Below are 16,945 nucleotides of genomic sequence, written 5' to 3'. Positions count from 1 at the left end.
GGGGAGGCAGGGAGGGCATGTACCACTCTGCAGCCCTCTATGCCAAGAACAGATGCATACTGGTAAGTAGCCTATTCCGTTCGAGGCATATGGGCTGCAGATGGTACATTTATGAATAGATTATACAGCAGTTACCTCCCTAGCGGTGGTCACCAGTGTCTGTCGCAACTGTTTGAAATAGAGTTTTTAGTACAGCTTGGCCCACTCTGGCTTGTTGTGTAGCCTGTACATCAACACAGTAGTGTTTTGTAAATGTATGTGGTGTAGACCAAGTTGCTGCTCTACATATGTCATCTAGGGGAATGTTCCCTAAGAATGCCATAGATGCTCCTAGTTTCCGTGTAGAATGAGCTCTAGGAGGAACAGTTAATGTTCTCTTTGCTTTAATGTAACATATTTGTATACATCTTACAATCCATCTAGTGATGCCCGCTTTAGAGATAGGATTGCCCTTATGTGTTGGGGAAAATGCTACAAATAGTTGTTTAGTTTTCCTGAAGTTTTGTGTCCTTTCTATGTAGTACAAAATGGCTCTTTTGACATCTAGTGTATGTAGGGCCCTTTCTGCCACCGTCTGTGGCTTTGGAAAAAAAACTGGTAGTTCCACTGGTTGGTTGATGTGGAATGCTGAAATTACTTTAGGCAAGAACTTTGGGTTTGTTCTAAGAACCACTTTATTCTGGTGTAACTGTAGGAATGGTTCTTGTATTGTCAATGCCTGTAATTCACTTACTCTCCTGAGTGAGGTAATGGCTATAAGGAAAGCCACCTTCCATGTAAGGAATTGTATCTCGCACCTATGCATAGGTTCGAAAGGTGGTCCCATTAGTCTGGTGAGTACTATGTTGAGGTTCCAGACCGGGGAAGGTGGTAATCTTGGTGGAATGACTCTTTTAAGGCCTTACATGAAGGCTTTTATCGCTGGCACTCTGAACAGGGATATATGCTGCCTGTTTTGTAGGTACGCTGCTATAGCTGCTAGATGTACTCTGATAGATGTGTACGCGAGATTACATTGCTGTAAGTGTAGTAAGTAGCAAATAATCTCCCTTGTAGATACGTCCAGAGGGTTGATATTGTTAGTGGTACAGTGTATAGCAAACCTCTTCCACTTAGCTGCATAGCATGCTCTGGTGGTGGGATGTCTCGCTTGCTTAATTATCTCCATGCAATTTGGGGGTAGATCTAAGTACCCAAGTTCTAGGATTTCAGGAGCCAGATCGCTAGGTTCAGTTGTGTGGGATCTGGGTGCATTATTTCTCCATGGTTCTGTGTAAGGTGCATGGGTAGAATTCTTAGCTTTTGGTGTGGCACTTGTGAGAGTTGCAGGAGCGTGGTGAACCACGGTTGTCGTGCCCACGTGGGTGCTACTAGTATCATGGTCATTGAGTGCTGTTGCAGCTTTCTGACCACTAATGGGATTAGTGGGAGAGGGGGAAAAGCGTATGCAAATTTGTTGGACCAATTTATCCATAACGCATTGCCCTGTGACAGGTGGTGTGGGTACCTGGACGCGAAGCTTTGGCATTTTGCGTTCTGATGAGTGGCAAAGAGGTCTATCTCTGGTTGTCCCCATCTTTGGAAGAATGGCTGCAGTATTTGTTGGTGCAGTTCCCATTCGTGTATTTGTTCCGACTGTCTGCTTAAGATGTCTGCTATCTGGTTTTGGACTCCTGGTAGGTGTTCGGCTAACAGATAGATGTTTTGAGGAATGGCCCATCTCCAAATTTCCTGTGCTAGTCTGGATAGCTGGAGAGAGTGCGTCCCCCCCTGTTTTTGAATATAATACATTGCTGTCATGTTGTCTGTTCTGATCAGGACTGCTTTGTCGGTAACATGTATTTGAAAGGCTTTCAATGCTAGAAACACTGCTAGTAGTTCTAGATGATTGATGTGCAGTCTTCTTTCCTGCACACTCCACCTTCCTTGCACTGTGTATTTCTCCATATGTGCTCCCCATCCCGTGAGCGATGCGTCCGCTGTTATTGTCACCTGTGGAATTGGTTCTAGGAACGACCGCCCCTTGGTAATGTGTGTTGTGTTCCACCACTTAAGAGAGCGGTGTGTGCGGTCGTCTACCAACACCAGATCTGTAATCTGTCCTTGAGCTTGATTCCACTGTGTCGCTAAACATTCTTGTAGCGGACGCATTTGTAGTTTGGCATTTGGTATTAGCAGTATGCAGGATGACATCATCCCTAATAGCTGCATGAACACTCTCGCTGCTAGTGAGTGTTGTGGCTGGAATCTTTGAATGATTGTAAGCATTGTTTGTATCCTGGCTGGATTGGGGTATACTTTGGCTTTTTCTGTGTCTATAGTAGCCCCCAGATATTGTTGAACCTTGCTTGGTTGCAGGTGTGACTTTTTGTAGTTCACCGTGAACCCTAGCTGGTGTAGCAGCTGAATTGTCCTTTGTGTGTTCTGAAGACATTCCTCTTGTGACTTGGCCTTTATTAGCCAGTCGTCCAAGTAGGGGAAGACATGTATTTGTTGTCTTCTTAGGTGAGCTGCCACCACTGCTAGGCATTTTGTGAACACCCTTGGTGCCGTTGTGACACCAAACGGAAGGACTTTGAACTGATAATGTTGTCCGTCTACCACAAACCTGAGGTATTTCCTGTGGGCTTTGTGAATAGGGATATGAAAGTATGCGTCTTTTAGATCCAGTGTAGAAAGAAAGTCCCCTTTCTTCAGTAAAGGAAGTACTTGTTGGAGCGTGACCATGTGGAAATGTTCCGAATTTATGTATGCGTTTTGAGGTCTTAGGTCCAATATTGGCCTTAAAGACCCGTCCTTTTTGGGAATTAGGAAGTATAGGGAGTATACTCCTGTTCCTTGTTGCTGCTGTGGAACCTTCTCTATGGCATGCTTTTCTAGCAGTGATAGTACTTCTTGTTTTAACAGTGTCAGATGATCTTGTTTCATTGGACGCTGTTTGGGGGGGATGTTTGGTGGGGTAGCTGTGAGTTCTAGGCAATAACCATGTTGGATAATTTGTCTCACCCACCTGTCTGATGTGATGTTTTCCCAGGCAGGTAGGAACTGTGATAGGCGTCCCCCGACCGGTGTTATGTGGTCTGGGGGGAGCTGTATGAAGTCACTGTTTTGGGGTTGGAGAGTTGCGGTTGTTGTTGTTTTCGCGACCCCTACCCTTGTTGTTGTTACCTCTGTAACTGCCCCTAGCATTACCTCTGGGTGATGTTGGTGTAAAAGAGGTCTGTTGCTGGCTTGTGCCTGTATTTTTGGATCCTCCTCTATAGGTGGACCTACGAAAGGAACCTCTTTGGGTGGGCTGTTGCAATGCTCCCATTGATTTAGCCGTTTCCGTGTCCTTTTTCATCTTTTCTAAGGCCTCATCTGTCCCTGATCCGAAAAGTGTTTTCTCATCAAAAGGCTGGTTCAATAAGGATGTTTGTACTTCTTGTTTGAACCCGGAGACTCTGAGCCATGCATGTCTCCTTATCATGATGCTTGTGTTTATGGATCTTGCTGCAGTGTCTGCTGCGTCTAGGGCGCACTTAATGGAAGTGTTAGTAATTATCTTTCCTTCCTGTATGAGCTGATCTGCCCTCTTTTGATGTTCTTTGGGGAGATGCGTGATGAGTTTTTCTAATTCATCATAATGAGCTCTGTCATACCTTGCAAGTAATGCTTGCGTATTAGCTATGCGCCAGCTGTTTGCCGCTTGGGATGCTACTCTCTTGCCAGAGGCATCTATTAGTTTAGACTCTTTGTCAGGAGGTGGAGCTTCTCCTGTAGATAAAGAGTTTGCTCTCTTACGAGCGTTTGTGACCACTAGTGAGTCTAGAGGAATTTGTCCCTTGATAAATATTGGGTCCTTTGGAGCTGCCTTATATTTTTTATCAATCCTTGGGTTTAATATTCTAGCCCTCACCGGGTCTTTGAATATCTCTGATGTGTGACTAAGTAGGCCTTTAAGCATTGGTAATGTTACTGATGTTCTTTGTGCAGCAGGTAGTGTTTCTAACAAGAAGTCCTCAATTTGAGGTTCTGCATGGTAGGTCTACCTTGTGGTATTTTGCTGCTCTATTAATTAATTGTGCAAACCCAGTATGATCATCAGGTGGTGAGGGTTTTGAGGGATACAATTCAGGGTCGTTGTCATTATCTGACCCTACATTGTACTCCTCCCATGGGTCTGCCTCCTCTGGGATTGTGTCTTCATCATCCCCAGGATGTTCTCCCTCTCCTGTGTCACTATCTACATCTGTTGTAGGTGTGGATGGGCGTGTGAAAGGTTTAGTTGGCCTAGTGTGAGGAAGAGGAGAAGAGGGTGTGTCTCTAGGTTGTGGAGAAGGGGGAGGAGTTGTATTCGTCCCCATTGTTCTCTTCTTCGGAGGAGTTTTGTCGTCCGATTGTTCATTCTTCCTCTTTTTAGGTAGTTCTGTGACTACCTTGCCAGTTTGTGGATCAATAAACAGAGTCTTTTGTTTAGGATCGGTTTTATATTCCTGTGTCGGTACTGCAGTTTTCGGGTCCGAAAGGTGTTTTTTCTTCTGACTGTCCATTTGTATTTTCGACACCGAGATTTTATTCGGATCCGATGCTTTCGGCATCGAGGATGTCTTCGGTGTCGAAGGTGTTTGACGTCGAAACGTGTTTCGGTGTCGACATGGACTGTTTCGACTTTGAGCTTTCCTTGACATGGAGCTTCGGTGTCGATGTCGTGGTGGGTCGTTTATCGGAACCACCATGATGGGAGACCGAGTGTTTCGGTTTCGTTGCCGGGCCCGAAGGCGGGGCGTCGGAAACTTTTTTCGGTTGTCTGACCGGGCTCGAGGGCGGGGTCGACACCGTGCGGGGTCTGTTCTTTGGTAACGGGACGTCGTCACTCACGGTTTGTTGGACGTCTATTTCCTCGACGTCGGACTCGTCCGCTTCTGACCCCGCCTCGTCGCCCTCTTCTTCCTCCTCTTCTGGGTGCTGGTCCTCGAACAGCTCCGGGATTGCTTGTGACTGCATTCTCGATACCTCGTGTCTTCGAGCTCGACGGTTTCTAATCGTCGATTTTGAGGAAAATGCTGCACAGGCCTCACAGTTCCTCGATTCGTGTTCAGGGGACAAGCAGAGGTTGCACACCTCGTGTAGGTCCTTGTGTGGGAACTTAGCACCACACGTTGGACATTTTTTGAATGGAGTCCTTTCCATGGACTCCGGGCTGGACTACATCGAGCTGGTCTTCTCGTAGTCGTCGTTCTTCGAAACGCGTCGAGATGGAAGTGAAGTCGCGTTCGATAACAATACCGTCGAATTGGAAAGGGTTACGCGCCGAATATAACCTTCTTTATCGAAGTCGGTCCGGAGCGCTTCGATCCTAATCCGAACCCGATGGCGGAAAAAAACAATCTAAGGATGGAGCCGATGCCCATGCGCACTAACACCAAGAGGAGGAGTCATCGATGACGACAAAGACTTCTCCAGAAGAAAAACAAGTGCAATCATCCGAGCCCAACACCAGATGGCGATCTATTCATAAATGTACCATCTGCAGCCCATATGCCTCGAACATCAAGTTTCCAGACATTTGCCATTTAAAAGGCACTAGGAAACTCAGCCTCGGCTACACTCCAGTAATTTTACATGGATTGCAAAAGCTAGATGGGCTACATCTCTTACCAAAGCCCCCAAAACTTTTTTTGTTTGGAGGAGACATGTCTTTGCATAGTAAATGGGGTGTAATGCAACAGATGATTCGAAAATTGGTAAAGTGCATTTGTTTAGCAAAAAGTAGAAACTAAGCTCCAGACATGCAGTATAGTAGGATATACATTACTGGATCTGGAAGAATTAGATCTATTCAAACAACAACAACAAAAAAAAGCTTCACACCCATACCGCCCCATTTCCCTCATCAATTTCGAGCCTAAATTATTCTGGAAAGTCCTGGCTGATCGTCTCCGGATATGCGTGACAGACTTAATCCACCCAGACCAATCAGGCTTTATGACTCATAGGGCTACCAGTCATAATATACGGAGAATACATAATGCCATAGCGATGGCTCCCACATTAAGAAGCCCAGCGGCTAAATTATTAGCTAATATAGATAAAGCTTTCAGCTCGCTCAGCTGGGTCTCTCTCTTCCAATTACTTGAGGCAGTGAATCTCGGCACTCGCTTCATAGCATATGTCCGGTTGCTCTACATTAATTTAACAACATCCGTCCATATTGCCGGTTATCACTAAGTTCCCTTCCACATCCATAGGGGTAAAAGCCAGGGCTGGCCCAGGGTCGGGGCACTTGGGCGTCACAGCATGCCCTAAGATCTCGTGGGCCAACAATATAAGTCCACTGCTAGAGTTTTTAAATACCGAAACAACAATATGGTCTTCCCTTCCACTATAACTATATGGGTGGTCTGCCATCTTCAAGATGGTCTCCTTACCCAGAATTCTATATAGACTGCAAATCTTCCTTTGTAAGATTCCATGATCCTGGTTCACACAAGTGAAGTATATACTTAATACATTTCTCTGGAACGGGAGTGTGATCAGGGTAGCGTTGCACACCTGCACACAGACCACATACTGACATCGAAGCACCAGTGGAATAAAAGTATTTTCATATTCATCCTTAAATAAATGTCAATAAATAAAAAAAATATTGCGTATTATGTAGCCTCCCATGTCTTGATAATAAATGAATGGTGGTATAACTACCCCAACTGACCTGGCTTTCGAACTCAACCATGCGGTAATGGAAGCGGCTCCCTTCTCCAGCTCCTCTACAGCTCTAGCAAGCTGGAGTCTTTGCAGTCGGCGAGTAGTGATGCAGCTCTGGAGGACTACAGTCAGACAGAAGGGCTGGTGCGGGACACTAACCCAAACAACACCCTTGTGGAATGGTACATACCTCCATCCAGTGGGAGCTTTACAGGGCTTCTGTGGATGGGATTCGGTGGGGATATCGACCCTGGGTGATGTAATACAGGGTACTACACTGAAATCTTTCCAACAACTGCAAGCTGATTTTCAATTACATAAGACCCAATTTTATAAATATCTTCAACTCCGCCATGCTTTGTCCCCCCTAATTCAGGCCTTAGAGATCTTACCGGAGTTGCATCCGCTGGAAGGGCGCCTATTAATGGGTGATCTGGGCCTACACAAAATTATAACACAACGATAGGCCTGTCACCCAAGACACTCTTAGGAAAATACTAATATGGCATGGATAATGGTGATACAAATAAACTTTATGTTTCATCACCACCCCTCAATTTTTCTGGTGATTCAAATCCAGCCAGGTGTCAAACATTAATGCGGTACAACCACGGTAAACTATCAATCTGTCGTGAAACCACCACCCACCAGACACTACTTGTGGAAAAAGTGTGGAGTAGAGAGTGAGCCCCTCACGGAAGAACCGCCAATCGGGTTTTCTGACTCACAATTGCCAGTATACCCAATTATCATCATTGGTGACTCACTCTCATAACAGTGGGAAAAGGGAACAGAAAAAAGACTAACAACATGTAACAGTGTTTTTTCGATATCAGCCCCACAATCTGCTGATAGTTCCTATCAAAACAAGTCAACGTATTGCCCTTGCTGTACTTTTGTGCACAAATAACACAAACCACAAAACCAAAAACCCCCAGTGAGAAAAGGAACGTGAATCTCACACAATTAAAACAGAAAGGTTCACTAGCCACTCATGATTTATTCTGGGCTGTGAATCCTTCTGACATAAAAATGACTCACACCATATATGCTCTTAGGTGGGTCATCGTCGCCAACATGTTTCGTTGCTTGTACTTTCTGCAACTTCTTCAGGGCAAATGGGGGTTGCCCACTGTTATTGCCACTGTATTTCAAAACACACCTGGGGTTAGCGTTTCTCACGCATACTTGCTACCCCTACAATCAGTATGCCCGTGTCCTCAAGAGATCACGTGTTGGTTACGAAAACCCGCTATCGTCGGGTGTCCCACGCTGGATCACCGGTACTGCCGAGTAACAGCCGTGTGTGAGATTCACGTTCCTTTTCTCACTGGGGGTTTTTGGTTTTGTGGTTTCCACAAGTAGTGTCTGGTGGGTGGTGGTTTCACGACAGATTGATAGTTTACGGTGGTTGTACCGCATTAATGTTTGACACCTGGCTGGATTTTAATCACCAGAAAAATTGAGGGGTGGTGATAAAACAAAGTTTATTTGTATCACCATTATCCATGCCATATTAGTATTTTCCTAAGAGTGTCTTGGGTGACAGGCCTATCGTTGTGTGTTATGGTTTGAGTGGGGGGCGGCCTGTGCCCTTTTCTTCCCCCTTAGACTCCTTTTGTTTGGACCTACACAAAATTAGACAAATCTATCCAACAGTGACAACCCATACGCAGACTACCCTCGACAAGACTAGACGCGCATGACTTCACGGACGATGACTGAGCAGAGGCCATTGCCAGCCCTCGGGGCGCTGCTGTTTCTACCCGGTTCCATCTTATACAGTTCAAGTATCTACACCGAGCATATTATACCCGAACCAGACTCTGGAGGGTGGGCGTTATTCAATCCCCGACATGCTTGTGATGTGAAAGGGAAGTAGGGACATTTTTACACAGTCTGGATCTGTTCCGCGTTGCAACCATTCTGGTGCAGGGTATCCTCTTTTCTCAAGTAATGTATTATCATGGGAACTCCCACATGCCCCACGACTATACCTTCTGCACAGTACAGAGGAGATAGATGGCAATAAATACAAACTAGCATTTACTCTTTTTGGCCCTCACTATCCGCAAACGTGATATTGCACAGTTGTGAAAGGGACTTCTCTAACGACGCTGGGCAGGTGGAAGGTAGAACTAGATAAATGTATGAATTGCAGTATTTTAAGCTCGTGGCTGCCCCCAAAAACACAGGAAAATTTGGGCTTGCTGGGCAACATATAGAGGGATTGCGCTCAGCCCTCTCCCATCGATGGACCCCTAACAGAAATCACTGTATAGATGTGTTTAAAATGTCAGTATTCCTGCTTTATTTGCTTTAATACAGGTAGTAGGGCTACAGCCTAAATCTCACTGGAATAACCAAATACAATCTGTTATTAAAAAACAAAAGCTCCACACATCTTGTGATCAACAATTTAGCTGTCCTTTAATAGATACACCACCCTCTGACCAACTATTAACACCAAACACCATAATAACCGGGATAATACATTTTATTACCCAACAACAACAAAAAAATCCCCAAAACTGAAGAACTGCATTTAACATTTTAGAATAATTTCTCAGATAAGCTTACCTATCTTGACTTCTGAAGCCACACTGCAAGCACTCAAATTTCCAAACAAAAGAATGTTCGAACAGCTTCTGGAAAGAAGAATCCTTTTGCACAAGCAAAGGCAAAGCAAATACAGGCATGTCGTTCTTCCCTAAAGTAAAACAAAACAGGTAAATTAACATTTGCATTACTCAGACCCTACGCATCCAGTGCTAAAAAAGCTGTTTTCCTGCAGTCTTTCAAGAAGATCTTGTGGGAGGGAGCCCTTGCATCTATGAAGGATGTAAAAGCTCAAAAACTGTAGTTACATACCAGACATTTTGTTGCAGATCATTGATGTTGCAAAGATGTGCATGCGTAGAATTAATTCAAGGAAACAGTACAATACAAAACTAGTCAGAAATTAGGCCCACCTTACTAAAAAGGTTCCAAAGCACCCCCTCCCTCCCACCACGGACTATACTCTGGATATGACATCCAAACAGGATGAGTGGCACATCAGCGTCTGCAGCTTTGCAAATCTACAGGAGAGGCACTCCACAAAGTGCTACTATAGCCACCATTGGCCTGATTAAATGCACACAGAACTGAGAAAGGCGGCCTGCAAATTCAAGACAGAGAAACATAGGCTACAAGCCATTAAGCAATTTTATGGAAATTGCACGCCATTTGTTGGAATAGCAAATAAACCTTGCTAATTAGCTTTCCTGCAAACACCTGGTTTTGTTTCAGTGGACCTTTAGGCATTTTTCACATCCATAGATTACAAAATTCAGAATGACGTAGTCCTCAAACATTATAAGAAACGGATCTAAGATATCACCAACATGCTGCGCAGTCATGACAGCCAACAAAGCGGATTCAGGAGCTTAGAAATCAATGCTCTTGGTTTCCATTAAGGAACAAGCCTAGAGGCAACGGGGAAACAATTCTCAAGATGCATTGTATACATTCCTGGTTCACTTGTTGAGCAACTAAAGAAAGTCCTTTCTAGTCTCTATACTCCTTTATACTCTCTATTGGGCAGTCAGAGAAAAGCCTATTTGCCAACTTAATATAGCGAATCACTTTTTATACAGACAAGATAGTTTTCAGGGTTATCGGCCCATTCTTGTGAGAGCTCGGGTGGAGAAAGAACAGGGGTCCTGTTCATTCAGGAAGTGAATGAGCATTAAAGATGCCTTTAATTTTTTTTTATGTTCTCACATTTGCTATGCAGTCAAAGATAGAGGTCAAAAGTCAAGTTATGGTTTCAAATTATTATTTTAGCATGAAGATAGGCATTTAGTTTGCCTTCTCTGATTGCAAAGTTAAAGGATTTTCTAAAGTGAACCGTCTGAGTGTCTAAGGAAAGGTTGTAGGAAGTCAGTTTCTCTAACACAACACAAACGCTGTAAATGAAATATACACATATTGCAAAATGTATCAATGCTTCGAAAGCACATTTTTTGTAATTCTGACAGGTGATGAAAAAGATTTCTATCGGATGAAGAAAAAAAAAAAATCGGAACACTACATGCTGATGTGTACATGATTAATATTTGCCGAAACACTATTTCCCAACTTGGTTTGCAAGCTATATAGTTTTACCTGCAAAACTACATGGCAATATGAAATTTTGTGCCCAATTCAATGGAAAATGTACTGCTCCCACATCATGTGTTAATAATATATTTGTGACTGTTCTAACATGCTTCACCAGCTACATCTTACACCCTTACCACTCTCCTGCTGCATGGGTGTGCTTCATTTGATTTACTTGTTCTTAGTGTGATGCTTGGATTTTTCATAATCCCTATGGCTTCAGTGATTTAACATGGACAGCTGCACCTCGCACCATCTCCCCTGAAAAGTGTTCCAGAATTATGGGTCAAACTAGCTAATTGAAGCATGGGCTCAGACTGCAGAGCCAGATTGGTAATCAGCCAATCAAATTGAAGCTCACATGTGTTTTCGGTCAATGTTCATAGTGTGCTTCTTACTTGCCGATTACAAGACAGGATATACAGCCCCAGACTTGTGCGCACTCTGCTGCTGCCAGCCCTTGCATGCAGTGCTTAGCCCTTGCATGTAGTGCTTCAGTGTTCTATCTAGGATGGAGTACCAGAGTTGGACTGCACTTGAAATATGGGCAGTCTTGACAAGTACTTCTACTGTGCTTTTTGAGCGGAGGTAAAGAATCGTAACATTACCTGCCTTGGATGCTGGCAGAGTCACAACCCTGCCGCTTGAATTTCTCAGACTGGCATAGAGTGACAAACCTGCAGGCCCTTCTGTAGGACGCTCCTTGTTGGGGTCAAAAGGGGAAGGAGTGGCCGGGTGAGTAAAACTCCAGCTGATTAACACCAAGTGTGATTAATTAACCGCTTCGACGCTCATGACGAGCTGAGCTCGTAATGTAACGCGGGTTTTTTCAAATCGCAGCGCGCAACGGGAAAACCGCTAGCGCGCATGCGGTTAAGCTGAGGCAGCACCGTGATCTTGTCTACAAAAGAGACAGGTAGAGATCTCGGAGTACAAGGGCTGCATAGATGCAACATTGAGCCCAGGCCAGGTACAGAATGAAGATCATTGAAATAAGACAGGTATGCTCTGGTAAAGTGCGGTGATGACTGCAGGTGCAACAGTACAATTGTGCAGGAAATGGACAGGAGGATTAGACAAGAGTAGTCCCACCCCGTCTATCCCACATCAATGTGCCCTGGCCCCACTCACATTCCCCTACATATCATTACGCCTCACAAGATGGTACATATTAGCACCTATGCTTATTGGAAAGGGACCCACTTTCGACTTTCCTTTTAGACAATTACCACTGATGGACGGCCAGGAGACTACCAGTTTCAGTATGGGAGAGGGTGGGGGGAGGCGGGTGGACGGGGGGTTGTCTGTTTGCGGATATTGCACTACCACGTGAAGTGAATATTATGAGACTATGAGACAAATGTTTCTGTAACATTGTGGGGCACTATATGTATATCACTGTTATAAGATATGGATGTTCGTGTTGGGGTGAAAATATAAAACCTGGCTGTAACACTAGGATTATTGATGAGGTGCTATATCTGATGACAAAACAGCTATGAATAAAGTTTAAAAAAAAAAAAAGTACAATTGTGCAGGCGAAGAACTAACAATCTAGCTCATTGAGGTCACCCCCAGAAGATTAGTCAAAACTCTAAAATCAGGTACAGCAATGAGCACACGTACAAGACAGTTGCAACACTGAGGTAGTGCACAGATGAAACCAGCCCGGGAATATCAGCCAGTGCTAAAGAGCTGGTAAGCAAACTTTAGACAAGTGTATAAACTTCAGGTCACAAGTCTGAATATTGATTTGTCTGCTCAGCCATTCATCCTTCCGAAGTAGATACAATGAATGCCCCTTTGTTGGGTGAGACGAAGTAAGTTCTGCTATTTGCAGTGACTCAATGCTGCACAACTGTTTGGATCTTAAAATCTTGATGTAGTAGAAATAGGTCCCTATGAGTTCAGTTAATGTTTTTTTCTTCCCATTCTCCCCAAACCAACATCCTTTGTGTGCTGCATCCGACACATTCTGTTCTGTATAGGTGGACAAGCCAACAAATTAACAGGTAGAGGCGAGTCAAGGGTCAGCTCTCTATCAGAGAGCACTTGTACAGCCTTAAAATATTAGGAATGTAAATCATGCGCCATAGATCATTAAAACATAAGGGGGGTATCAAAAATTCAAAAATGTAGTTCTTTCACATGCAGATTACTACATCAGATTACTTGACTGCATTAAGTGTATTTATTAAAAGTGAGTTTTTAAACAAACTGAAAAACATTCCTGCCACCGCCCTGATGACAGCCGCCTTGTGTATTATATATGTGGGCTAGGTTCTTATACATTGAGCAAATGGTTGGTCAATTAAATCAATCAAGTTTGTTTGTACAGCACTCATGCTGAGCTTATGGATTTGAAGGTGCTCTCATATGCAATAATGAAGAAAGGTGGCAGCTCAGTAAAATAAAGTATTTGCCTAGGATTACACAATTTGGGACCAAGTTTAAAGGTCAAGAGGATTTAATTACAGTAAGGTTGAGCAGATTATTCAAGTCACTTTAATTGGAGGTATGGTAAAATGTTTATAATTTTTTAGAGCCATGTTTGGCTTTGATAATCCGATAGAATTTTCGGAGGATGGAATGCACCAATAGGAGCAGTGTTTGGCTGGGCTAATGATAAATTGTGAAGTAAGAAAGGCATTCGGTGACTACTGGGTTGGGTCTGGCTTGGCACAGTTGTTTATTAACAGTGTCAATAAGAAGAATACTGGTGAACTCCACGAAGTTACAATCAATATATAGCACAAGGATTTTACTGGTTAGATGACACCGCAGGTTGGTATTTGTTTGCCCATACCAGTTAGTTCGTTTAACTGACACCAGAGTAGCCAAGGACCCAGAAGGAGAATATTCTACACCTACAAACCCTGTAGGAAACTGCATTTTAGTACTATTGATTGAGCTTTTATAGGGACCCTGCCGGTTGTTTTCCTCAAGGCAAAGTTTTCCCTAATCTCTGCATAATCACAGAGGTTGGTGAAAAGGCACAAGACAAATCACCCATGACTGATGTAGGAAGCAGACGCTGTATACACTATACCAAAGTAAGGTATAGTGTGCACAGAGTCCAGTGGAACCCCTAAGGTAGGCAGAGGTACTCTCTATTTGTGGTAATGTGGGGGAGCAGTAAGGCTTTATCAGAGGGTAGTGTTAACCATTTGTTGTACACACTCAGGCAAGAAACGATGGCACACACGCACAGATTGAACTCCGACCAATATGTTTGCATCAAGCCAAGCCTGGTGATGGTAAATGAAATAATAAGTTGAACATTTTATGCAGTGATTTGCAGCTAAATGCAGGATCAAATGCAGTTGGTTGAATTACAAGTGAGTCAACAGTTCAAAATTAGTTTTCAGTCACTTTACAGAGTAATGTGCACGTTACGGTTTGATTACTTAAGAGTTACTTTTGCTAATCAGTGTGATATGCCTGGATATCACAGAGACTTTTCTTAGACAAAAGGTAAGTAATTCACTTTTAGTACATTTGCAGTTTTTCAATGTTTCATACAAACCAACTCCACACTTAAAAGCATTTAAGGAAAAGCAGTCAATGCAATTCTATGGAAGGAAATGAAGTTAACGGTTTGCAGGTACGTACTTATTTGTGGGAGTTGGTACTCTGGGGTTAGAACCAGGGTTCCCCCAGGGTCGAGGCTGCACTCTCAGAACACCCTAAGCGGCACTAGGGAAGCCAGGTGCAGAGTGCTGAGGCCCAATTTTAACCAATGGGGGCCTCCGGTTGGGGAAGCACAGCTCCGGGTGTTAGGCTCAGAGCGTAGGGGGATCAGAGTTAGCACACAAGGTGCACCCGCAGCGGCGCAGGTACGGCTGGGCGCATGGTGATATTTTGGCATCTGGTGCCCTGTTTTCAATGGGAGCTGCCGGTTTTGGATTTTGGCTGCAGGCTCAGTCCAGGAAGACTTCCGGGAGGAACCAACAGCTGGGCAGGTAAGTTGGTAGGGCTAGAGGAAGTAGGTGCACCTCGGGGTCTCTTCTCCAGGGCGGTGGGCGGCTGGATGCAGGGTTGTCTGGAGGTTGGATTTCACCTTACAGAGCCACTCACGTTGGGAGAGGGGGTCTCTGTGTATAGGCTGCAAATGACGTCGGGGGGGGGGGGGGGGGTGAGGTGTCAACTCACGGTGGACTCTGAAGCGATGGGGGAACTCGCTGGGACCAGTGGGCCTTCCGGATTCGGGCCGTGGGCGTCTGGTGCAGCGGTGGTTCCAGCCGTCTGGTTTCTTTATCCTACGCATGCTCAGAGTCTGTCTTGGGAGTTTCTTTTGAACAGAGATGCTGTTCATCGGAAACCCAGTCTTTGTTGAAGGCAATCAGTCCTCCCAGGATTCTGGAGGTCGCAAGTAGACTTTTGGTGCAGGATCTGTGGAAACTGCAGAAGGGCCGGTAGGGCTGGGGCCAAGTCAGTTCTTCTCTGCAGTCTCCTCTGCTGGGTGTCTTCTTTCGTCTTTGTTCTTAGGTTGGAGGAACCTGCCTTCTTGGTTCAGGGCTTGTGAGAAAGTGAGTTTCTGTTGCAGTACCCCCCACACTTTTTGCCTGATACCCGATGCACTTTTCCTTGGTGTGCCCTGGGTCCCTGCCAATCAGGTATCCAGGGCTTGTGTGCCTTCCCTAAAAACTGTACTAAAGCCTAAATCCATTGGCATCTCTGGCCACATGTCAGCCCCTAGTAAATGGTGCCATAGGTACCCAGGGCATTGTGACCAGATAAGACCTCTAAGGGCTGGCACACTTATTGTGCCACCCTTAGGGGCCCTGTACCTTTGCAGAACTAAACAAGGAGTCGACATGGCACACATCCCTGTGTGCCATGCCCACAAACCCACTGCCCTGGCATACATCAGCCACACCTCTAGCTGGGTGCTCTATGCCAGTGGTGTGGGCACAGGTGCATGAGCCCTGTGCCCCTACAGTACCCAGGGTCATTCCTGGGCACTAAGTGCAGGGAGGTTGTCATTACGTACTCCACAGCACCATAATGGCTACACTGAAGGCTGACAAGTTTGATATCAAACTTTTCGGCACATTAAACCCACACTGATGCCAGTGTGGGATTTAATGTCAAGTGCACTACAGAGGGCATCTTAGAGATGCCCCCTGAAACCTAACCTACAATCCACGTCTTGTCTGAGAGGCTGCCTATGCTGCCACACAGCAGACATGTTGCTGGACCCCTGGGTGGAGAGCCCACGCTCTCCTGGGCCTGCAACAATGCACATCCTGGGACAAGGTGCCAAGCCTCCTCCTCCAAGATGGGCAGGGGAAGCTTCAAAGGCATTCCGCCTTTGTGAGCTTCTCCAGACCATTTTCTGTACTCAGCAACTGGCCCCCACCAGTTCTGACCCCCACTCTGGCGGGAAGACTGGCAGGAAACCCTACGTCAGAACGGGGAGTGTGCCAGCCTGTGCTAACTCCACCCCTCAGGTGGGAGAGGCGAGGTGAAGCATGACCGCGGGCTCCGACCATCTTGAAGATGGGGAGCCCTGCTCAATCACAGCTAGGCTCCTGCCCCCCTCCCACAGGAAAGGAGCAGGCTAGGGAGTGTACCCACTCCAGGACAGGGACCCATTGGTCCCAGCCCTTGCCCTACCTGTAACGCCCCTAAATTTAGTATTTAGGGGCACCCTGAACCTTCCTTCCTTAGATCCGGATGCCGAAACAAGAAAGAAGAACAAGGAACAAGAAGACCTGCCGTGCTAAGAAGAGGAAGACACCAATTGATTTGGCCCCAGCCCTACCGGCCGGCCGACCCTCGAACCTGCTCCTGCTAAACCCGGTGTCTCCAGTGGTCAGTAACCTCAAAAACCCCGGAGGACCTGACTGCCTTGTGACTCAGACTACCTGGGTCTCCCACGAGCAGTGGTACTGCTCAAAGCAAGTAACAAGCCCTGGCATCATCCAGGAACCGCAAACCCTGCATACTCTGCACCCACCAAGCCTGGCCTGTCCTGGAGTGAATCAAGAGCCTGAGGACGTCTCCACGGCGATTCTGACCTGGAATTCAGTGCCCAAGGACCCTCCTCGACGACGCCTGCAGCCTCAGGACAAAGGACGCCTCCGACCGCGATCAGCCGGAGGTAAGATTA

At 45.6% G+C, this 16,945-nt stretch overlaps 1 protein-coding gene across 4 annotated transcripts in view; it reads right to left on the bottom strand.

The window, feature by feature from the left end:
- The window catches only part of USPL1 (ubiquitin specific peptidase like 1), a 396,693-nt gene that overhangs the window by 311,336 nt on the left and 68,412 nt on the right, over nucleotides 1–16,945 (bottom strand). For all 4 annotated transcript variants that reach the window (XM_078657140.1, XM_078657138.1, XM_078657139.1 and 1 more), the window contains one exon: nucleotides 9,268–9,397. In XM_078657140.1, coding sequence (XP_078513266.1) covers nucleotides 9,268–9,397 — 130 coding nt within the window. The remainder of the gene's footprint in view (nucleotides 1–9,267; nucleotides 9,398–16,945) is intronic.

The sequence above is a fragment of the Lissotriton helveticus genome, chromosome 8 (genome assembly GCF_964261635.1).
Source record: "Lissotriton helveticus chromosome 8, aLisHel1.1, whole genome shotgun sequence".
Lineage (NCBI taxonomy): Eukaryota > Metazoa > Chordata > Amphibia > Caudata > Salamandridae > Lissotriton > Lissotriton helveticus.
The sequence above is the reverse complement of the archived record's forward strand: the minus strand, read 5'-3'. Positions and strand labels throughout refer to the sequence as shown.